The 23,824-nt window shown below is 41.3% G+C and overlaps 1 protein-coding gene across 1 annotated transcript; it reads left to right on the top strand.

Moving 5' to 3' along the window:
* The first annotated feature begins 461 nt into the window (after positions 1–461).
* Positions 462–17,945, top strand: CD99 (CD99 molecule). The gene is made up of 11 exons (XM_009331297.1): positions 462–495; positions 8,715–8,750; positions 9,087–9,137; positions 9,618–9,650; positions 11,130–11,171; positions 11,318–11,359; positions 12,873–12,944; positions 14,291–14,332; positions 14,868–14,978; positions 15,809–15,865; positions 17,860–17,945. The coding sequence occupies exons 1-11, from the start codon at positions 462–464 to the stop codon at positions 17,883–17,885; spliced, it is 546 nt and encodes a 181-aa protein (XP_009329572.1). The 3' UTR covers positions 17,886–17,945.
* Positions 17,946–23,824: the final 5,879 nt, after the last annotated feature.

The raw sequence follows: 23,824 nt of genomic DNA, 5'->3' as shown, positions 1-23,824 counted from the left end.
GCCCATGCTGCGTGCATTGGTGTAGATGCACTTGAGCTGGGCTATCGATTTCGCCCCCAGCATCGGCATGCCACCCCTAGGCTCATTTCTAGTGAGCCTGGTTTTATCCCCTTCCCCCTTCGAACGTAGTTTAAAGTCCTCTCAATGAGCTCCGCCAATTCATGAGCGAGAATCCTTTTCCCCCTGTGAGACAGCTGGACTCCATCTGTTGCCAGCAGACCCGGTGCCGTGTAAACCTCCCCATGATCAAAAAAGCCAAAATTCCGCCAATGGCACCAGCCCCTGAGTAGCTGCAAGGCTTGTCAGCTTTGTGAAAGCTTCAGGTCCTGTCTGTTGAGCAGCTTAAACTTTGAAGCTGTAGACTATGAGCAACATGTACTTAAAGGATTTTGGTTTCTTAGGCTTATAAGAAATAACTACTGACATTTCTTATACCAAGAGAGAATTTCAAAAGTGGCCGAATGCGAAATAGGTGCATTGTGCCGCTTGATCTTGGTGAGATTTGAGAATGGGGTTTCCTAAGACTGCTTCAGAGCTCCTGGCCCAGCCCTGGCACAGGTTTCTGAAGAGGCAATGATGGAGAGCAGAGGTGTCTCGGCCCGTTGTGCCTGCTTCATGAGCCTCCCTGGGGGAACAGTGATTGTGCTGGCACCTGAGACCTGGGAAGAGGGGCAGGAGGTGCTCCTTGCCTGCCCCAGGGGCAGAAGGGCAGGGCTGGCTTCCATAGGTGCTGTGTTGAAGCAGGAGAAAGCAGTGGCAGTGGTGGCCCCAGGGGTGGGGTGATACTGCACAGCTGGGGACCGGTGTTGCTGACATCAAGTAACTTCATGCTTAATGCACAGAGTGACGCCTCTGTGGTTTAGGGCTAGTAAAGAGGTACTCAAGACCAGTTACCTAGAAGGTTGAAAATTTCAGCGTGCCTAGCACTTGCAGGTACAAGTACCAACGTGCAGGCTTTAAATAACGTAAGGCTAGGCAATATTTAATCAAGCACCTGCAGCCTTCGTCAAGGGTATGCTGCACATGAATGCAGACAAGACTTTGCTTCTGTCTGCCTGTTGTATTTTGCCTTAGTCCCTGAATTTACACAAAAGGAAACTTAGTATTTGCTTTCTAGAAAATACTTTATGAAAACACTCACTAATTTTAGTAATGCCTTTATGCTTGGTAAGGCCAAGTACTTAGGTGAAATAGCAATAAGGATAGTATATGGCATTTGCAGTCCTGAAGCGTGGTCAGGCCCTCCTGAAGTTACAGGTAAGAAGAAATGAGTGAAAATCAACTAAATATCTCCAATATCTTTTTATTTGTTGCCATCTGGATTCAGCACCTTTATTATATTTTGCAAAACCCTTTTCCTCTCTTTCTGCTTCCTATCCCAGTGCCCCCGAAACTTAATCTTGTCATTTCTTGATGCAAGTGCTGTGCTTCTGTCACCCAAATGTTCTTCTAGCAGCATTTGTTAGTGTAGCTTAGGTTTCCGCTTAAAACTTCATGAGATGGAGCAATGTATTTCAGTTCTCATCTGTAAAAAGAATTGCAGAGGGACAAGAGTGATTTATTTTATTTGTAGTTACGAGTTTTGTAGCTCTAGGAATTTAGTCCAGTCACTAGAATTGGCCCAAGTCACAGAATCACAGGGTGCTGAGGCTGGAGGACACCTCTGGAGACCTTCCAGTCCCACCCCCTGCTCCAGCAGGGTCAGCTACTGCAGGTTGCCTGGGACTGTGGTCAACCGGGTTTTGAATATTTTGAATATGTGGGGGAGGTACTCCCTGCAAGAAACAACTTTCCCCGAAGCACGGAAAATACTTTAGCTCTTTCCAAGCTGCTGTTAGTGACAGTGCTTTGGAAGCTCTTTTAAGCTTAAGGAGGAGATCTGGGACCTGTGGCTCTGCCAGCTGATGTTTGATGTTGGTTTGCCACCAAGGGTTGTAACCAGAAGAGAATCACTAAGCATCCAAACCGTTGCTTGGAGGGAAAGTAGTCAAATCGGTTATGGATGTGCAGAATTACAGATTGTAAGAAAACAACCAGACTGTGGTAGACGACTTGTCACTGCGCACGTTGTGATTAAGATGCCAAATACTTGCTTTTGTCTTCACTACTTGATTGAAGGGACACAGGAGTTCTTAGACATTTTGTAACTATTGCGTAGTTCTCTTTTACCCCTTCTTGTTTCTGGATAAGCAGCTCAGCGTTTGGCAGGACTGTTGCCATTGTGTTAATTCTCTAGCTTCGTGGTTGACTCGGTTCTTCTGTGTGCTTGATGCTGATTTAGAGCTATTTATTCTGTTCTCTTATTCCTATATCAAATCCTCCCCGGAAAACTCTGCTTCTAGCTAATGTTTAGAGCGCCATTGTATTTTCCTACTTTGTACAGCTCAAAGGGGCAACAAAAGTTGCCTAGTGCATGGGAAACTTTTAGACAAGCAAAATTCCCCAAACTGTGCTTCAAAATACGGGTTTTTCGTCCCCAGTAAATGGCTTATTTTACCATATTCTGTTAAAAAGCCCTCACATGACTACAGTTATTTAAGTAAATAGTTTTGAGTCAAAGTGTGACCTTGTAGACTTTTTAAAAATATTAAGTTGTCATTTTTGGATGGAAGGAATGCTTAGTAATTCAAATATTACAATAAATCACAGATTAGTCTAAAAACTGTTTTCCAGCAGTCAGATCAGAAAAAGATTAGGCCACATAATTGCCTAACTTTCTCTGTACTGTATTTTCAAGACTGGTGCAAATAAAGTAACTTTTCAGGGAAGTAACTTTTGAATCACTGTACAAAAATTAAATATGATAGTTATTAGAGTAGTCTTATGCATCTTTTTGAAGGGGAAATAAATCTTTTTATTGGTTGCAGCAGAGGCTTAGCTGACTTTAGTCCCATCAGATACATTAGTGAACACTCCAGATGTGCAGAAAGCAGACACTCCCCAGATGTAAACGATTATCTTTGTGTTTTGGCTGATTTACAGTTGTTATTTGTCTTTGGACCATATTTGTTTTAGGTAGGAAGGGGCTTCATTCTTCTAAACAGAAGTTTATGCAAAGCTTTTTGTTTTCTCTTGCTCTGCAGAGAAACAACTTGAAAAGCAGCATCGATAGGTGGGTACTTGTAGGAGGAACAGGGTTTGAAACCAACTGTGTGGGATTTAATTTCATGAGACTCCAGGCAGGGCTAATTATAAACTGCTGCTTGGCAGTGGGAGTGAACATCCCATCTGCGTTGCCTGATGCAGAGGGATCTTGCCTGCAAACCTCTGCCCTGGCTGAGAGGAGGAATACAGTTTTAAGTATGTTCTTCTACCCGCAGCGAGTGGTTTTCATGTTCCACGTTCTCCATTTAAAACCTTAGAAAGGCAGTTCTTACCGCAAGGTATGGAGAACCAAGACACCTTTCTCCCAGGTTTTTTGTTATTAAATTGCTCCTCTTGGTTTTGCCTGCTTAGGACATGTTGGAAAATAACTGTCACAACATGAGCTGAGCAGTAGAAGTCTTTTATTGTAGATAACTAATGCTGGTGGGGCAAACCCTGGACTGGAATCAAGTGCTGGTAAGCTTAAAAAGCAATTGTAAGGGATGTGATGGCTTTGCTCTGTTATTTAAAGTGTTTCATGAACAAGTTTCAATGTGTTGGCCTTCCTGTATTTTCTGTAGCTTCTGTTATGGGTAGGTGTTGAATATTTCTACTCCTCGTGTTTTCAGTCCCCAAAGGGGAAGGAGCACAAGACACAGGAGTAAAAAATCCAGTTTCCCTGCTGGAAGTTGGGAGAAGCTGCTTTTCGCCTGCTTGCCCAACAGTTTCTGCCCTTGTGGCTACCAGCATCCTCGTCCCCCAAGAGGGCTGCCAAACCTCATGTAAACTCTACAGAGATGAGAGGCCTCTTTGAGCTCAAGATTTTTGCAGTTCATAAAAATGAGTGGCTAGGCAGCAGGACTGACCCAAGTTGGGCAATCACCAACAGCATGAAATTTAACAAGAGCAAGTGCTGGATTCTGCACCTGGAATGGGATAATCCTGGTTATACATACAAACTGGGGGACAAGAGGCTGGAGAGCAGCCCCACGGAAAGAGACCTGGGGGGTTGGGTTGATGGCAAGTTGAACATGAGTCAACAGTGTGCCTTGGCAGCCAGAAGGGCCAACTGTGTCCTGGGATGCATCTAGCACAGCACAGCTAGCCAGTTGAGGGAGGTGATTGTCCCACTCTACACTACACTGGTGCAGCCCCACCTCAAGCACTGTGTGCAGTTTTGGGCACCTCAATATAAAGACATCAAATGGTTGGACTCGAAGATCTTAAGGGTCTTGCCAACCTAAATGATTCTGTGATTCTGTGAAACTATTAGTGTGTGTCCAGAGGAGGGCGACTAAGATTGTGAAAGGCCTTGAGGGCAAGACTTACGAGGAGTGGCTGGGGACTTGTTTCTTCAGCTTAGAGAAGGCTGATAGGTGACCTCATCGCAGTCTACAACTTCCTCAAGGGGGGCAGTGGAGGGGGAGGTGCTGATCACTGGTGACCAGTGATAGGACACGAGGAAATGGTATGAAGCTGTGTAGGGGGAAGTTCAGATTGAACTTTAGGAAAAGGTTCTTCACTGAGAGAGTGGACAGTCACGAGAACAGGCTCCCCAGGGAAGTTGTCACGGCACCAAGCCTCTCAGAGTTCAAGAAGCATCTGGACGACACTCTTAGTCATATGGTTTAGTTTTAGGTAGTCCTGCGAGGAGCAGGGAGTTGGACACGATGATCCTTATGGGTCCCTTCCAACTCAAGATATTCCATGATTCTAACTTAGTCAGCCACTGATGGAGTGGCAGGTGACGTCTAGTGGTGGGACAGGGACAAGCTGACCACTATCACCTGGTCCGTAGGCCTACAACTGGAAGACCAGCTGCAGCATGCAGGCTCTGTTGGCACCCTGTGGTGTGCTGGGGAGGGAGGGAAGGAGGAGCGCATCAGCATTTTCAGAAAAACAAAATTCAAGCAGTCTGCTCAAGTCAGAAAGGTATGTTTGTGGTGATTCATCACAAGTTTCCTTTTTTGGTGTGTTGCCATACACATGACTAACGGAGGAACTTTCCAAAGCTTGTGTCCGTTTCTGCAGTGGAATGTAGTAAATATGACTAATCTAATACCGTAGCAGTAAGTGTCCGAGGGTGGTGATGGGTCTTTGCAGACTACTCCTATTTGCGTAGTTACTTAGCTCTCTTGAATACCCTTTAGCTCATCAGCTTTTCAAAAGCTTATGTTTGCTCTTCTGTTTTACCTGCTGTTTTTTCCCCATCTGAGACAAACTATGGAGGTTACTGGGGACAGCCTGCTGAAGATCTGTCTCTTGAGCTATGGACATGGAAGGAAAATAGCATAGGCACTTCTAAAACATTCTTCAATCTGCTTGTGCCCGTAGGAGCTAGAAATACCTGCTATATTGTGCTTTAGACACAATATATCATCTGCTTTATTTGCAATTATCTTTGCTTAGACTAAGAAAATGCTCCTAGCTCAGTTACTCTGGGTGCTCCTTAAACCTGTAGGGAGTGCAGCACATTCTTGCTGACTTTTTCTTCTTGGATCCTGCTACTACCTTTGTTCTAGTTCTGTAGCTTTATCTCTGTTGTCTGATTGTTTCTTCCCTGGAACCAGCTGAATCCCTGGTTCTGAGCCTCTCCTTTCAGGCTAAGTAATTGAACTTCTAGTTTAGTTGGACCTACCCATACTAAAAGCTGAGCAAGTACAGTTGTACAAGCAAGTGCTTTAAAGACTTACGAAGGTTTGTCATGAACAGTGGAGAAACAACCAGTCTTTGCTGGAAAAGGAGACTGGTAGCACTTCAGAGTGCATATTATTGTAGTGAGTTTCATAACTAGATTTTGACATTTTCTGCTACCATTATTGAGCTAAAGTAATGTGTTTGAAGAGCCTGACATCTTGCTGCATGCTTGGAAAACAGAATTGTCATTGCAGAATATTGAATAATTCCAGTCAATATAGAATGATTTTTTTTTTCTTTTATTAACTCAGATTTGTTTATCGCTCTCTCAAAGCATGTCTTATGTGAGATTGGCAGTCAGCGGTCTCATCTTAAATTATTTCTCCATGAAGATCATGTGTGAAAACAATCCCTTAAAATAGCAATGTCGCTGAATGCACACTCTTTTATACTGGTTTCCTCCTCTTGAGGGAAACCACTGCAGCTGGAACACCTCAGAGTTCTTGGACTAAGTTTCATGGTGGCAGCAGGAGACTCTTCAAATAGCCTCTTTTCTGCTCCAGGTAAAACTTCAGCTGCACCAAAGCATATGTGCAATGTTGAGTATATATGCTTGTTTTTCCCTCTGCCGCTCCTTCTAAAAAGAAATAGTGCTCTTGAAATACACCCACCAATGTAACATTCATTGACTTAGTGATATGTCTTTAACCTCAAGACAGATAGTGTTAACAGATGGTGGTGGTCCATCCTCTGGTTGCTACTCTGGTAGAGTGTTTTGAGGAGCATGCATCTTCAACAGATCCTTCTGCCTGCCTTCTTAGAGTTAGACTAGCAAATATCTGAGCATTCCTCCTTGGAGGACTGTAGCCTGAGAGACGTACGTACTTGACAAAACAAACAAATCAGAATTCAAGTTTGAGGAACAACTATGCAAATACCTGTTTAAATTTATCTTGAGTGTTTTGACCTTTCTTGCCTGTTAATATGGAGGTTTCTTGGTGCAGTCTAAACAAAGGGGTAACTTCAGAGGTAACTGAGATTTGGGTCTTAGCAACTGCTCATGTTACTGAGGTTTTTAAGATTGTATTGCAAGATGATGTAGGCTTCAGATAAACAACTTGCAAATATTTTGCATTCTGTGAAACAGTTTTTCATGAGCTAAGTATCCAAAAGAGCTTATGGTCTCCGCCTGGAGCGAAGAGCAGCAAGTAAAATATCTTCTTGCTTTCTATGCAAGATCTATACCTAATGACTTTATCCAGGAGGTTCTAAATGCACTTTGCTTGTGGACCACAATAAAGCCATGAATTGCCTCTGTTTCCATGAAGGGGCTTGTCACTGACCAGGCAGTGCTACCTCCCTATTTGTCTGTGAGCAAGGTGGTACTCAGTGCAAATGTTATAGTATGGGAATCGCTGCTTAGACTTCAGATTTCAGTTTCTGCTGTAGCAGTTCAGTTGGCCAGACTGAAGACTAGCTTGAAGGATGTTTTCAGGAAACTGCAAACTTGCCTTTGATTTTTTTACACCGGTTGTCATTCCTTGCTTCCATATTAAAAAAATAAAACGTATCTTAGTTTCATTTCTTCTCTGAAAAAAAAAAAAAGGCATTATTAGTGCAGTTATCTGAGATGGAAAAGAGATTTCAATTTTGACCTCAGCTGAGATGAAAGATGTCACCAAGTATATAAGCATCTGTCATTCCTGGTACTAGATTCATGAATTGTCCTTGTCTTAACTTGGCCTGTCATGCAAGCAGAAGGAATGTTCTGCTTGTGGTTTGATTTTTGATGTTTGTTTTTTATTCCTCTCTTCAGAGTTTGCAGTAGCCAGTTCTGATTCCTCTTCTGTAGCTACATTCTTGGAGGAAAAGCCAGACACATCAATGCTTTATGCATGTATCTTCTGAATTAAGGTAGCTCTGGCTGGAATTAAGTTCTGCTCGGGCTGGCTTGATACTCAGTAGGTAGAAAAAGTCTACCAGCTTCTTTGGGGCTGGAGCAGTATATTTGGATGTCTTTTTCTTGAATAGCTGGTATCTACTTTCACGCCTTTTTCTTTTTCCATGCTTCAGTGACAGTAGGAATGATGAACTATCAGAAATATCCCAAGCAGTTGTTATAGCTGTCCATTTATCTCACAAGCCTCTGCTGAGATCACACTACTATATTCATGCTGTGAAACCAGTTTGTATCATGAATGTATTGAGCTAGTGTGTTTGCAGTTGGCTGGGTAAGCGGCAGTAGCTCTAGCAACTGACCTAATACAGCAAGAGAGAATAGCAAGAAGCAAAAAGAAATACAGCCTAAGGGCTGAAAATGAAACTTAATCTACCTAGAGTGGAGAGCTCATAGTGGTGACAGCTGCATTTAGAGGTCTTTTAGGAAATGGAAGAGACTGCTCAAGATCATCTGTGCTAATAACTTAACCACCTTCATACTGTTAACCTTTGTTAGGGTAGTCCTATAAAAAAGGTAGGTCCTATAAACCCATGAAAATTAAGTTTTAATGCCAAGGTATTAAATCCATTACCCGATCATATAACTTTTATACCAGCCTTTGTGCTCCAAGGCTCTTCTTCACACTTGAATCTTGTAAATTCTTGTGAATTGGGGCTATGCTCCTGCTCATTTTGTGTTTCAGTGGAAAGAAGGCTGGGAAAGAATGTGCTGTGGATGGTACTAAGAAAGCATGCAATAGCAGTGGCAAGAATAAAGTGCATTATATTGACTGTAGGAATATATGTTCTGGCCCTTTCTATAGAGACAATTTTTAGTGCTGTTCCTTTTCGTGCTGAAGAGATGTGTGGATGGTGGTCTGGAGAAATAGAGAAGAATGTCTGTCTTCAGCCCTGACTCAAAATATTATTCTAGTCTGATGCAGGAAGCAGAAAACATACCTCAAGATAGATCAAAGATATGTTTATGACTGTAATAAGTGTTGGGTTTGAGTAAGAAAAAACAGTGTTCTTACCGTTGCTTTCATCTTCTACAGGCAATTTTGATGACTTCAACTTACAAGATGCATTTGGTAATTATTACACTCTTGCAAATTTTGGGAGGTAGGTGGGAAAATAGTGGCTGCTCTTTTGACTTGTTTGTTTCCGAGTATCACTGCATGACCAAGTATGACACATTGCCCACATATGGTTTGTTTAAACCTCAGTGGAACAATTCAGCTATGGGTATGTCAGTGTTGACCACATAGAACTGAAATTTGTCTTTGGGAACACTCAGGGATTCCTCTTAAGGGGAGAATGTCTTGCTGTATAGACTTGATCTTGTGCCTTTCATTTGTCCTTCATGTACCTTCTGAACAGTGTATTAAATAATATTTAAACTTTTTTTTTCTAACCATCCCTGACAGAAACTACAAAGAAGCCTCTTCCATCTCGGAAGCCACCATCATCGGATTCCGGTGAGATCTAATTGGCTTGTAATGCCTTTTACTATGAAGTCAAGTGTAGTTGTACATACTCATTTGAGAGCCTGAATTTTTAAATTTAGTGGCACACAGAGTTGTGATATTTCTATAAAAGAAAGCAGTTCCCTAATAGCAAAATGATTTCTGCATTTTGGAGTCTTCTGCTAGTGCTTTCACAAATTTACTTTGTGATTTCACAAGCTTAAAGACCCTGTGAGAATCCCTTCTGTTGGCTTTCAATCTGCATGTTTTGAGCTTGCTCACCTTGAGCTGGCCCTTGGCATGTGGCGTGTTCACAGCATGTAGTTTGGCACATAATGCCTGGTAACTCTGGTGCTCTTCCATGGGCCACTGTTGAATGAACATGCCATTGTATTCTTGGTGAAAACATCGTGAGGTGCGTTTTGTGTAAAAATAGTCTAAAACTAGTTCAGTTTTTGCATTACATTTAAAACGTCCCTTCTTTCTTTGTAGATGAATTCAGCTTGGAACACGCTCTTCAGCCTGGTAAGTATCATGTTTTCCTGGATACTGCTCAGAGGTACTTGGTGCAACGTCTATCCATCCTTTATTACCTAAATGTAATAAGGGCACTGAGTTGATTAAGGTAACAGACTGCAGATAAAAATAATTGCAGTCTAGTTATGTTTATTTATCTTCATTTTTAAGGGACTGGATCAGAAAACCTGTATGTATTTCACTCATTTCTTAGCCAAGTCCTACTTGTTTCATTGCTGTGTCTTCACTAGATGGCACTAACTCCATAAACTATTACTTACAGAAGTAGTTTTTAAATCTGAAGTACTCTCTTCCTTTCCAGGAAGTAATTTTAGTAGCACAAGGAAACATTAATCTGTTTGAAATAATATGAGGGAAGGTAGTTTCTAACACGCTTCAGCTCTGCAGTGTGGGCAGCAGTAGAAATTGCAGTATTGTTTTCACTCGGCCAGTAGAAGGTGCATCCAGTTAGGCAGATAATGCACAGTAGCTTTTCAAGTACCATCACTAGACCTGTTGAATATAGATGGCTTTCCTAACACAGGACATACAGTTGTAGGACAGTAGCACTGTTTGCTGCTCTGTTTGATTTAGCCCTTTGAAGTTTTATCTCTCTTAAAGCAGTCTGTTTCCAACTGCTGACATTTTTGAAATCAGAGTTGGCTAATCGAGAAACGGTTGGCTGAATGAATCAGATGGTTCAGTTAAGTGAAGAGGGAGGATCCTTTATAGGATGGCAAGCCTAAGTTGGGGCCTTAGAACTGTGCTCTGGAGGTGCCTGCCTCTTTACTTGGAATATACAGAGAGCCTAAGGAGACCTGATCTGACTTGTGCTAGAGCTGGGAGGAGGCAAGACCATGCAACATCGAGGAGAAGTAGCATAGAGAAGAAATGCGCCGCTGGATTGGTTCAGCTGTTGGTGAAAACACAGTTTTAGAAAACCACTGCTGGTGTGTTAATTTGATGTGGGCAACAAAGACTGTGACCAAATGGTACAGAGAAAATTGCTAAGATCTCTTATTCTCCTATTTTGTGGCAATCTAAATGAAGTGTCATTGTGGGGACCATATTTCTAGTTCCATCGTGTGTATCTAATCTTTTTTTTTTTTTTAATTGAGGTACCAACCTTTATTATTGGTTAAAATCTGTTAGTTTTAAAAGAGGAAACAGCCAAGTAACCTGTACCTGGTAGAAAAGTTCAGCATTTGAAATCAGATGAGCAAACTAAAATGCTGCATAACACTTAACGAGTTCTTCTGTATAGTTCAGTTATAGCAAGGGCCTGATATACAGGCTAATGTAGCAGAAACACTGTTAATTGCATTAAAGTACAGTGTTTAACCTAAAATAACCAAACAAATACAGCATTAGCTAATGAAAGGAAAGGAAAATGACACAGGGAAGATAGTCTTTCAAGGTCACTATATGCTCTGCTTTTGGTCTCTTTACATTAGTAACTTTGGTCACTTTATTCTTATTTGTCTACAGATGACCCCAAGCCAGGTCCGCCTGCGAATCCCAGAGACACTGGTAAGACTGACCTAACAGGAATTTCTGAACAGTAGAAAAGTATTTGTTAATCTTTCCTAGTCCCTTTCAAAGTTACTGTACTGTAGTCTGCTTTTGATCTCTTAACCACCTTTTTTTTTTTTTCTAAATCTCTCTTTTGTGTGTAGATAACCCCAAGCAAGGTCCACCTGCACATCCTAAAGACACTGGTAAGGCTTCTAGCACAAACTCCTGAATCGAGACATGGTTTTACTGTTTCAGTTAAACTTACAATAATTACACCTTGTTAATTGGCTGCTATGTATGTCAAATGTTGCACTGGATAAACACAGAGGATTGAGGAAAAATTGTCTTGCAAATAAGCTTTGCAGCAGTCTTGAAATTCCATAACAAACGTGTCGAGTCACTTTCCTTTCACTTAAAAGCGTGATGGTGTGGGGAGGAGGAAGGATGGGACAGAGTGTGTGTGCTTGGGGCAATGCTGTTCTTGGCTGCCTGTGGTGGAGCACCTGTGTATTGGATTGAGTCCTTTCATCTTTACAAACTGAATCCGTGCTAGTCATGCTAAAAAGTCATTGGGAACTACCTGTGAACTGTATTCTTAAAGCATCTAAATTAAAGGTAAAGCTCAAAATTAAAAGGGTTGGTTTTTTTTTTTTTTTTTGGGGGGGGGGTGTTTAGTTCTTTTTTTAAAGGCCCCAGTTAAGAAATACAATTCTGTTGTGTTTGAAAGGTAGACTTAAAATACATGTCCTTCCCTGCCTGTTGTGCTTTAGAGGTCTTCTCTGTCTTTGCCTAACTCAGAATAAAACAGATTCAGATGGGTGCAGCTGTGATGATGCCATTATCCAGGAATATGGTGGTAAAGAGTCCTTACCTGAAATGCAAGCCCTGGTTCTTGTTCCTTCTCCTGCCTGATTTGCAGCAGATACTTGAATTCAGGTCTTGCAAACCTCAGTACACTGCTTTTGCCACCCAACTAAAACATCCTCTGATGCAGTGCTTTTAGTTGTGCTGTTTGAAACAGATTTGCTTTGCATAAACTAAAGATTCATTTGGCAGCAGAGGGAAGGAGGAGGAGGACTCGAGCCCCATGAGGTAGGGTCCAATGAAAATGGAGAGGGACTGGTTCAATGTCCTGCAATAAATCAGAGGAGGGAATTACATTTGGATCTTCCCATTGTCAGGCAAATACTGCAGCCACTGGACTGTGGCATGTTGAACTTTTTTTTTTTCCCCTCCCCTCTAGCTACTGTGTTGTACAGGTTCGAAAGATTGGTTGTGACTTAGAAACCCAACTCTGAAGAAACATTCACAGCTGCAGGCTTGAAAAGAAATGGTCCTTTCCTGTCCATGTCCTTTCTCTGCTTTAACAGGATAGTGAGATTTGGGCTGTTCCACTTAAGTAGCTTACAGGGCTTCTTGCTTGCTTAGTCTATGACTTGTGCAGTACTACCTGCTCTTGGACACTGAGTTCTCTCAGTTGTTCAGGACGTCCAGAGGCAGCGGTGCTGCTGTCAAACTCTATAGTGCCGAGCTGAAGGGACTTGAGATTGGGAGGGCTTTGGAAACATGAACATGTTGTGACTATGACACTGAGCCTAAAACCACCACGAACTCAGCTGAATGATCTAGAGAAAACTTCCATGTCATTATGTGCTTGGGGGTGTCTTTTCACTGAACTTAAAATATATAAGATAATATTATTTTTATTTTTCATAGGCAACCTTGATGATTCAGATCTATACGATGGCAGTTTACCAAAAGGAGGAGGCGATGGTAGTGGCAGCAATGGTAAGACAGTAGGTTGTGCTTCATACTGATCCTATGGCTACCTGAGCTTTTGACAAAAGCTTGCTCACAAGCTGGTTAACACGGTCTAACTTGTAACACCTTTGGTTCTGGTATCTGAAACTTAAGAGTATACCTTCCTGTTCAAAAGCAACATGTTTTGTCTCTGTCAAAAACCCCCACATAATTAAGAGGTAAAACTGGTCTAGGAACCTTCAATGATTTTCACTCTTATGCTAAGAAAGATGGGTTGTAAAACTGAGATGTAGATGTGGTACTTATTTCGAAATTCACCACAAATATAGTTCTTAAAGGCACCCAGGTGTTATTGTCAGATCTTCTGTCACATACTCTCAGTTTCTTTTAGTTCTTGTGGTTAGGAAGCCCTGGGGTGGGCCAGAAGAGGGTCCACCTTGTGTTCTCAAAGATTTCATCTGTCCCACAGGATGAGTTGATCCTTAGACTTTCAAGTGATGTAGGTTATATCTACTCTGAGCAGTATAAAAACCAAACTTGTTTTGAGTAATCCGCCATGTCTAATTGTTACGGCGCAGCTCAGTACAGAGGTGACCATTGGTCCCTGTCATCGGTCCCACAGTCATTGGGACCAAGCTGCAGTAATGGTCATCATTAGGATGGGGTTAGTCATCCCTGTGTGCATTACTGCAACTTTACTGTTTCCAGGTCAGAGTTAGGTTAAATATCTGATACGATGTTGAGATGTGCTGCTGGTTACTAACTTCTTCAGAGAGTTGTCCCAGACAGAGATTACTGATGCTGATACTTTGGGAAGGTTTCACCTTCCAAGGTTCCTTTGGGGCAGTAACTTGAAAACTGGCAGGGGCAAGAAGCATCTGCTGAGACTTGTGTGGTGTTTTCATCTGCACAGGTTCCTGCTTCAGTGGTGCAAGTTGCATAGTGCCAAATAAGGATAGTATTTACAGAACTTCTGTCTCGTTTGCTAAGAGAATTGCAAAAATATTTAGTAAATGAGGCTGGGATTTTAGGAAAAGATAGTTGGTTCCATGGAAATACGGTTGAATGCTACCCTGAAATTATATGCTGTTCCTCTCCACTGAGTATTCTGTGGTGGTGGGCAAGTTGATTAAACCAGATTTCACAGGTGTGCTGTGCTCATTTTGTAGAAGTGCCGAGCACCCAAGGCTGAAGTTGGCATCACCATGACCTGTGCTTTGAAAATAAAATGTTGGAGTGTCAGAGAGCTTAGCACTGTATGGATATAATAGATAGCTTGTAATTTTGCATGAGTAATTCACAAAAAGGTTGTCAATTATGATATGACTGTTCTTTAGACATGTAAAATCTAAACCTTTTATTCATTTTTACAGAACGAAAGGGACCAAGTCTAAATAATGGTGAAGCAGCTGAGGGTAAATGCATAAATTTATGTGTATGATGGTGTCTGCATGTCTGAAGCTTTTTTTCTGGGTTTTTCTGTATTGCTAATATTCTGCTAGAATGGTCACTGCTGATAGTGGGTTTCAGCTTAACTTTTGTGAATCTCGAATTCTTACTTTCAAGCTCTGCTTTCATAATTCTTTAAAATCTCTATGTTGCAAATGATTCAAAAGTCTTAAGGTCTCAGCGATGCTGGTGCAGTGATTGCATGCATACAACTTAGATTTGGCTATGAAAGGGTAGCTTTTTTAATTAGTGGAACTTAAGACAAGCACGCTTAAGTTGTTTAACAACAGGCATTGCAAAGAAATCAATGGTTATAAAATTAGAGGATTCACTTTTCATTATTCACAAAGACAGAATGAGTTGATTACTACAGTTTCATGTAATAATTTCAGTTGGGGTTGTTTTTTTGTTTTTGGAAGTGTTCACAGGGTTTACTTTGAGACAATACAAGTTTGACATTGCTTTCGATTCTGAAAAACGTATACAAACCTCTTTTTTCAGCTTCTCAGGGAGCAATAGCTGGAATTGTAAGTGCTGTGGTTGCTACTGTAATTGGAGCAGTATCTAGTTTCATTGCTTACCAGAAGAAGAAACTCTGTTTCAAACAAAGCGGTAAGAATTCTAAATTAGTTTTGTTTTCTACTGTCTCAAGAGATGCGGTTTTGTATTTATATGGGGGCTAGAAATCGATCTTATGCATAAAGTAGTTTTAATAGCACAGTGAATTTGTGTTCACAGGGAGTAACCTCTCCTACTAGTCATCTAAGACAGGGTGTCTGAAGAATGCCTCACCCAAAATTTAGACTTTCAGAAGCAGACAGACTTAAGGCTTTGCATTTCTTAAAATAAAAGCGCTTCCTGCTAAAGAGTAAGAAGGAGAGACTGCAAGAAGACATTTCCTTAAGGAAAATTGAGTGGAGGTTGGGGATTAGACACTATTTTTATGCTGGAAAATACCTTGTCATTTCTAATTTTGTAAATCTTGCCTTTGTGTCTTCACAAGATACTTGCCTACATACTAGGTTTCTGACAACTATCCGGATGTTCATCCCCAAATGATTCTTTCTTCTGCAGTCATCTATTGCTTGCTATCTACTTCCTTTCCACCTACATAAGATATAACCTGGATCAGAGAACTTGAGGAGTACTGTGGGTGCTAGGTGGGGCAGACGCTTTGTTTTTGTCCTTTCTAGTCTCTCTGACTGGTTGGTGAAGGGAGATGACAGAGCAGCAATCCAGCCAGGCGCTGCTGTTTTGTAATTTGGGAAGTTTGGAAACCGAGTAACATCTACCATGCACGTTAAAATTAGCATGCAGGCAACTCAAGGGAAACTCAACTACTATCAGTAGCCCAGTTTCTTCAGTGCTGTTTCTTCTCTCAAATTATCTCTATTAATCAACAACTTTGAAGATAAGAGAATTTGAACGTCTTTGTTTCCTAGCAGATGAAGAGAATGTGAATATGGAAAGCCATCGGGGAGCACAATCTGAGCCACCTGGTAAGAGAAGAATCTAGATGGAAGATCACCTTTTTGGTGGGGATCCTATTAAATGCACTTTATTGATGTCTAACATAGTGGAAAAAAATTACTTGCACTGTTTTGTTTAAAAAAAAATGTTCATAACTACCATGATAACTAACTTAGAACTGAGTCAAGATTTCAGTTCCGATAATATGGCCACTCTTCTCTAGTTTTTTATTCTTTGAACAGATTGGTTTATTGCCTTGAGGAGTCCTTGAAATACAGCAGCTTAGAGAAAGTAAAGAATTGAATATTCTCTGCAAAAGTATTGTTGAAGACAATTATGAAAACACAAACCTGCTCCTTTAGTGTGATACGTAACTGCAATTAGCTGACAGGTGTTTTATTAGTTGTGTCTGATTGGAATCTGATACCTTTTTTGATTGTAAACCCATATAGGACTCCGCAAGAATGCATGTTAAAAAATGTTAATAGTGTTTGGGCAGAGATGAAACTACACTGGAGGCAAGGAGGACTGAACTTGCTAGCATGTTTTGTAACTAAAACATTCTCTGTTGTGAACCGAGAATGATCCTTGTATGAAGGAATCATCAAATAACAAATCTTTTTCCAATGGTGATAGCTGCAGAAGGATCTCTCTTAAAGCAACAAAAACCCTAACCACCTCACCATTCCAGGTATGGTTGTCTAGGGTACTTGGCTGGTGGAACAGGTGATTATTTCCAGGAAAGCCATAGATAGATCTGGAGGAAACAGTGTAGGTGAAAACTTGGCCTTCTATCCCTTGTGACTGGTCAACAAAGGAAGAAGCGGTACACCCTCATGCTGAAGTTTGCTGAGTGTCTTTGAAACACTGAATATTAAAATCTCAAAGCAGTATAAATTTGCAATATATTCTTCTGTGAGCTTAATCTAAAACCTGCAGAACTAGTTCTGGGTTTTTATAATTTAACAAAAAAATGTTTATACCTTACTTCTTTCAGGTATTTCATCAGTTTGCTAAAAACTTCCATCTGGCTCATGATCCTCTTCATAAACATTTTTCCTTTAAGCTGTTAAATATATAAAACTCTCAAGGAGAAAACATTTTCTTGTGACTGGCTGTTGAGGTCAGGACTGGAGATAGGCAGGTATCCTCAATTCAGCTATGTGTTAGTGAAGCAAGCAGCATTGTTCAAAGACCTCTACCAAAGGCAGTTAACTTACGAGTTGGAGTCAGGATATGCTAAAATTTTGGCAAAGAGTCACGAGAACTCGGGTGTGAAATGCATCAGATGATGCATACTTTATTTTAACCGATGAAGTCAAACCTGGGATGTTATCGTAAATGATTACTCCTGCCTACATATTGACGTCATGTTAAATCCCAAATTTCATACCTCTGTTACATTTTGCAGGCAAGCATGAGCATGTTTTGAGCCAAGAAACTGGGCAACCATGGTCAGCATGGTGCTAGTCCTGATCTAAGTTCTGGGAGTCAGCAGACATTAGCTGTGCTTTTGGTAATACAGTGCTGATGTACCTACATGGCTTCTAGCTAGAAGCAGCCTTGCATTAAGCCAGGTCAGATGGCATGGCAGAACAGGTTTGCGTTTTTAAAATTTTACGTAGACTTATCTTTGACTTCCTGAAAATGTAGATAACCTAGGCTAGCACTTTCTTTCAATAACCCGCTTTTTCCATCAGCTATGCAGACTGTACTCCATTTTGTTTTTGCATCCACAAAACTGCAAGTCTGAAACCGCATGTTGGGTTATACTGCAAGTGTAGATAGCTACAGGGATCTGGTAGGATGTCCTTATTTGAGTGAGAAATCTGGGATGTAATATCCCTTGGTATGCAGGGCACTGGCTACACAGAATCAAGCCTCTGCTTACCTGAATTTATCCCACAGTTTCAAATGCCTACCGAAAAAGTCTGTTGTCCACATATATTGTTACATAGTAATACATAACTTAAAATGTATACTAACTTAGTGTGCTAATCCTGAGTTGTTCTTCACTTTTTAGTTCAGCGCACGCTTCTGGAGAACTAAATTGAAGAAAACATGAAGAACAGACCATTGAAACTGGATAGAGAGCCTGCATTCTGCCTGGAAAAAAAAAAAAAGGAAACAAAAAAAGCATAATAAAAAAGCAGAGTCTGAAGTTGCATGAGAAAACAGTTCTCGTTTGAAACACCTCTGGGAGTGTGACTTAGGCCTGAGTACTTCTGTATAGTTAGCCCTGTGAAGCATTGTTGCACACCAGTATATGGCCTTAATGACAGGAGTGTAGAAGTATGTTGTGCCTTTACATTCTTTCCTGTACTCCTGTGACAAATGGGTGTGTCTCAAGTGCATTCAGTATGTTTAACTTTTCCTTACCTCTCCAAAAACAATAAGCAATTAATGTTTTGTTACACCATTGCTTTCAGGCAGTGCAAACATTTTTCTAATATCCTGTACGCAGTGAGCGTACCGACCAAACAACTTGGTATATGGTGTGGGCACCTGAAAGCAAATGGCTCGCTGTGTGTGGATAATGGATCCGGGTGTGGGTGCTGCCGATACGATCTGTGTAGCTGCCTGGGTCGGCCACCAGGGAAGAGATTCTTGTTCTTGAGCATCCAAGAGACAAAAATTCAGAGTTTTGTTTCTGCATTTTTTTCATTGCATCTGTCTGGTACAGATTCAGAACACCCAAACTGGTGCACGCAGACCCTTCATCCTTTCTGGCTCTTCCTGCTTAGCAAGTACTGAGCTGGTCAGATGTGGAAAAGCCTGATTTGCAAATCAGAACCATAATTGGATTTCGTACATCTGGCGAGATTGATGTTTGGCAGTTGTCTGAACAGTTGTGGATGAAGTATTGGGGAGTGGGGATTAACATCTTCAGACTTCCATAACCAAAAACTTAACAGAAAATAATGTGATACTTTGAATTCGGAGGGCTTGTCATACGCACTTAAAAGACAGAAACAGTACTACAATTCGAAAGTACATAATGGCAAGACTGACCAGAACAACCAGCCTCACTCCACGAGCATCCATTGAACAGCACAAATAGCATACGTGTGAAGAATGCTTTTGGACTTGTGAAGGATTGCCATCAGGATGGGGACCTGTGACTGCATCCTCAACTGAAAGCGTTTGTGAGCTTTGCTGTGGCTCTTGAAAGCCACAGGAAGGTTTCGAGGATCTGTGGAAATATGGAAAACTGTGCAGCTCATAGCAGTTAAAGGACTGAGTCTGGAATAATAACTAGTTCTGTCTGGAAAGAATAGTCTGACCGGTTCTGTTGGCTTTCATTCTAATTGTTTCCAATTTTCATGCAGTTTTACAATACGTGTCTTACTAATGTGCTTCAGCCACCTGGCAAAGTTCTACAGAAAGATGACATTTCATGGACCATCTTAGAAGTCATTATGAATTTGGATATTAAACATGTAAATATATCTGTGCATTCAAATATGAATGTATGCCAAGGATAATTCATTTAAGAATTTCTTGTACATGTTTCTTAGCTTGCAACAAAGCTTTACATAGATTTTAGTACTTTGTTATGGAATTAATTTGTAAACCTCTTTTTGCCCCACTTCTGCTTTTAGTATAAAAGTGCTAAAATCTTGAAGCGTGTCTGAGGGTGGAAAATTTTATTTACATAGATCAAATGTTTAAATAAAAATCAAAGAAATGAAATGTACTGCTTACCTGCATGAATAAACAGGTATCTCATATCAATGCCAAGTGTAGAGAAAACAGAAATAAGCCAGTGTTTGTTAGGGATAGAATGGCAGGGGAAGCTCACGCTAGCTTTTAGCTAACCAGACTCTTGACTCCTCCTTCAGCCTTTGCAAGCCTAAAAGTTACTTATTAAAACCTCCTATCAACATTGTGATTTTTCTAAAAATAAATTTAAAAAAAAAAGAAAATGTTTATGTATTTTTCCTTCTTAGTAGCTCTAGAAATAGAAAAATTTTGGTGCTTTACCAGAGAAGCAGTCTTCAAAAGGAGTTTGTCTTCCTGCTCCGTCAGCAATTCAGGTTTATTTCTTACAGACACTTTAACCTTTTTAGAAGGAAGTTGGCCAGTAGCAACAAAGCTGTGAGCTGCTTTCACAGGGTGCTTACTAGTGCGAAGTGCAGAGAAGACATCTGTCTTGGTGAAGGACGCCTGGATTTGGTAACACAGAATCTGCTAAAATATGCACAGCAAGAGAAGGCTTAGTATGGGCAAACTTAACAGTGTTTGTGTTGGGAAGGAAGAAGGACTGGCTGCTGCCACCTAGGAAGAAAAGGTTAAAGAGAAGGCTTGGAATTTCAGGCTGATCTTCTGTAGTGAGCAAGAAACAGCCAATTTATGGGTTTCCTGTAACTTACTTGTGGATAAAACATAGCAGTTTGCTTATTTTTCAGTTACCAGGGTATTAATTGCTACATTGCTATTTGCCTCGCTACCCATTGAGACTTTGATCTTGTGCCTTCCTAGCTCAACTGCTCTTGCCATTGCGTAACTAAATATCCCGCTTCATTAGTTCTCACGTTCATTGGGTCAAGAAACACGATCGCAATTATTCATCACCCTACTGAAGTATTTTTATGGTCCTCTCCCACGGATCAGCTGCTGCCCATCATGGCCCTACGGGCTGTCAGTCAGATCCCAATTTGGGAATTAACGTTCTAGTTTCCATACAGGTTTTGATCAGGCACTGCAGTGGGGTGAAAAATTACTGTCCTGTCCAGGCCCGAACTGCAAGTTCATTCGTGGTGAGGTACCTTCACCATTAAACCGAGTTTAAATGGATGGCAACGAGGAGCTCTGTCCTGTTCCTGTGGCACACCCTCTTCAGTTCTGTTTTTCCTCCACTCTACCTCCTTTGAGGAGGAGGAGTTACCTTCAGTAATAGGAGGAAAAAAGCAAAGCAGGATCTTCTTCTTGTAGAATATCATGTCACTTTAGCTTCTACGAGGGAGCTGAGGTGGCAGTTTAATTCACCCTAACTATCAGTGAAAAGGACTGCCTGAAAAATGTTTTGACGGTTTCCAAATGCGATGTCCATTTCACATACTTACCTAAACTTATCCAAACGAATTCATCAGGCTGTGGAAATGAAAGTAGGCGATTCTTGAGTGTAAAATTTGGCAGCTTTTTACTGTAGCTCCTACTCATGCTCATTTCAATATCTGTGCCCAATTTTGAACGCTAAGGAAAACTCCTTTTAGTGCACTCAGCTTTCAGCGTACCTTGGGCTGAATTACACTCCCACTTGTGCATTTCGGTATTTTTCTCGCTGATTATTTTAGGCCACTATCTAAGCTGTGCTATTCTCTGTGTGTTTTTCACTTGACAAGATTATGAAACAAACCTTAACCTTTTCATAAACTGAAAAGATTATTTTCTTTTTGCTCTTTTCTGTTACGCAGATATAAAAGACACATATGAAGGAAAGTGAAGAGATGATTAGGAATAGGAAAAGGACTTGAATGGAGCAAAAAGAGTTTTTTCAAATCCCTGCATTTGGAGTACTTTAAGAACCACAAGGATGAAATACTAAATGCACGTTCCTCCATCTGCTTGTGAAAAACCACTGAAGTTTTAGCTAGTGTGTAGTAATTGTATTCTTCCATCGCCAAGAAACTGTATCACTGATTCACTTGTGTATTTGGCTTATATTTAGATTAATGTCTAATATTACCAGATGTTTCGATATGTTAATTAAAATACTTCCATTTTTATAACAAAAGACGAATACTGTAGGATATTAGTGGCTTTCCCCAGTAGTTCGAGTGTGTAATCTCGTTCTTTCATCTCCGATAGACTCATACAGCAGGTCACCCGTGCCAGAGAGCAAAGTCTAACCTCTGCCCACAGGAAGGGTGGGGCTGCACCTGTGGCGAGTTGTGACTGTCCTCTTCTTCTCTTTTAGCTTGTCTCATCTAAAAGAGGCCTGATGGGCTAAAAGTATGTGGTGTAGAGAATAGACACACAGGCTCCGTTTCTCCACCCATTTGCTATTTCTGAAATATGTTTTTTTCTTGAAAGAACAAGTAAAAAAAAACAAGTCATCCACCTTGTCAGCTGAATATTAGGCAGAACTTTGTTTTCCCTTTAAATAGAAAAAGATGAGTCAATGGTTTCTTAAAGTGATAAAACTACAGTTTATGGTCAGGTGTAAGGCCTTATATTTGTTTTTAATCTATAATATTGTTTACTTGACATCTCGGGCAATCACTTGCCCGTCTTCAACAGAGGGAGCTGAGATTAAGAAGTTCCTGCAATGCCCCAAGAATAGAAGTGGGATAAGTATTTGAGACATCCCGACTCCAATGCTAGGTCCACTCCTTCAGCTTCCCCTTCCTGTGCCTTCTTCATATTGTTTTTATTTAGCTAGACAGAGCCGTAGCTGGCTTCAGAGGAACTAGACAAGGGGTGCATCGTCTTCAAACTTAAGAATCTTCAATATCCCAATGAACTAGTGTCGGCAGACAGACGAGCTAAAGCATTTTGGGAAGACTTCACTTACAGGAACAACTGTTTTGAAGTAAAGCTACTGAATGTTTGTGAGCTGCTTGGGCTTGCCTGGGACTAGTACGTAGCCTTGCTAACTTTCCTGTTCCCTTCAGGCAAATTCATCACTGATATAAAGATTAGCACATGTGTGCCTGCTTTTGTTATTCTGGAAAAAATAAACAGTAGACTTACGGGATTGCTTATGTCATGGTATAATTCCTGTTTTCACTGGTTGACAAAGTCACCTCTCAAACCTAAATGTCCTTAACTCTTCTGAAATTGAGCAATTGGCCCTGACAAGGAGAATGTCGATACGTAAATTGAGCTTTAGAGTTTCCATTACTAGCCTAAAAACAGTTAAGCCGTGTGATACAATAAGCCAGGCCTTCAGAAACCATTCTACTGGTTCAAACTGGGGGGGGGGGGAGCTAACCTACTTGAACATCAAGCTTCTTGAAGATCCAATATCACCGGGTTTTATCAGTCCAGTTTATGTTGTTGCCTCAGTTTTCTTGTAGTTAGCATGAAAGCACGAATTCAGTGCACACACTGTATCATGTGTTCTAGGTAACTCAACAGAAATGCACTTGGGGCCAGCTGTGCTCCACATCAGACCGGATCACCCAGCAACACCACGAGCGTATGGATCGGCTATTCATGGTAGCACAGTATTTGCTGCCCTGGTCAAAACAGCGCTGACAAAAACGCCTGCAGCTTGCCCCCCAGCAAAAGGGAGGACGCACACCAGCCTCATTGCTGGCGCCGGGCGCCAGTGTGGTGGTGGCAGTCCAGTTCAACAGACAAGTGCACCGGCACACGTCTGCTAGAGAGAGGCTATGACAAAACTGGATTTAAATCACATCAGTGATTTTAAAGTATGTTCATGTATAGATGGATGCATGATTTTTGTTCATTTTCCAAAGCTTTGTGTTCTCGCACTCGGCACTATCTAAGATCTCTCCCCATGTAGGATATGCATGGATATTTATGTTTAAAAATTATCTAGACCAATGGAAAAATCATGACAGACAACGTTTACCTTGTAAAGATAAGCATCCGCCAGGGAGCTAAGCATGCTCCAGTTCAGTAGTCTGACATCACATTTCAAGTTTACAAAATTAGGGGGTTTTGTCATCCCCCTGTAGACAATTCCCAAGTCTCTGCAAAGCAGATTCCCTCACTCGGTGGCTTGAGTTAGCGGTTAGGACTCTGACAGGATTGCCTTTATCAGCAGTTATTGCTCAGCGAAAAACTGAGCAGGAAGGCTTTGAGGACAGAGTATATCTGAGAGAGTTTTTTTCAAGTACGCTTCAGAGAAGGCCGGTCTCCTCTCACAAGCTACTTGAGCTCCCGCAGCACCGCACCCTGCTTTGAAGGCGAGGATGTCAAACAGGTTGGCTTTCCCTCTGGGAAGGAGGTGGATTCAGGGCGTGTTGGCTCCCTCCTCATTGGGTGCTGCCGCTGGTTCCCCGGCTCTCCACACT

This window comes from Pygoscelis adeliae, unplaced genomic scaffold, assembly GCF_000699105.1.
Source record: "Pygoscelis adeliae isolate BGI_AS28 unplaced genomic scaffold, ASM69910v1 Scaffold149, whole genome shotgun sequence".
Lineage (NCBI taxonomy): Eukaryota > Metazoa > Chordata > Aves > Sphenisciformes > Spheniscidae > Pygoscelis > Pygoscelis adeliae.
Note: the sequence above shows the minus strand (reverse complement) of the source record. Positions and strands in the feature narration are given on the sequence as shown.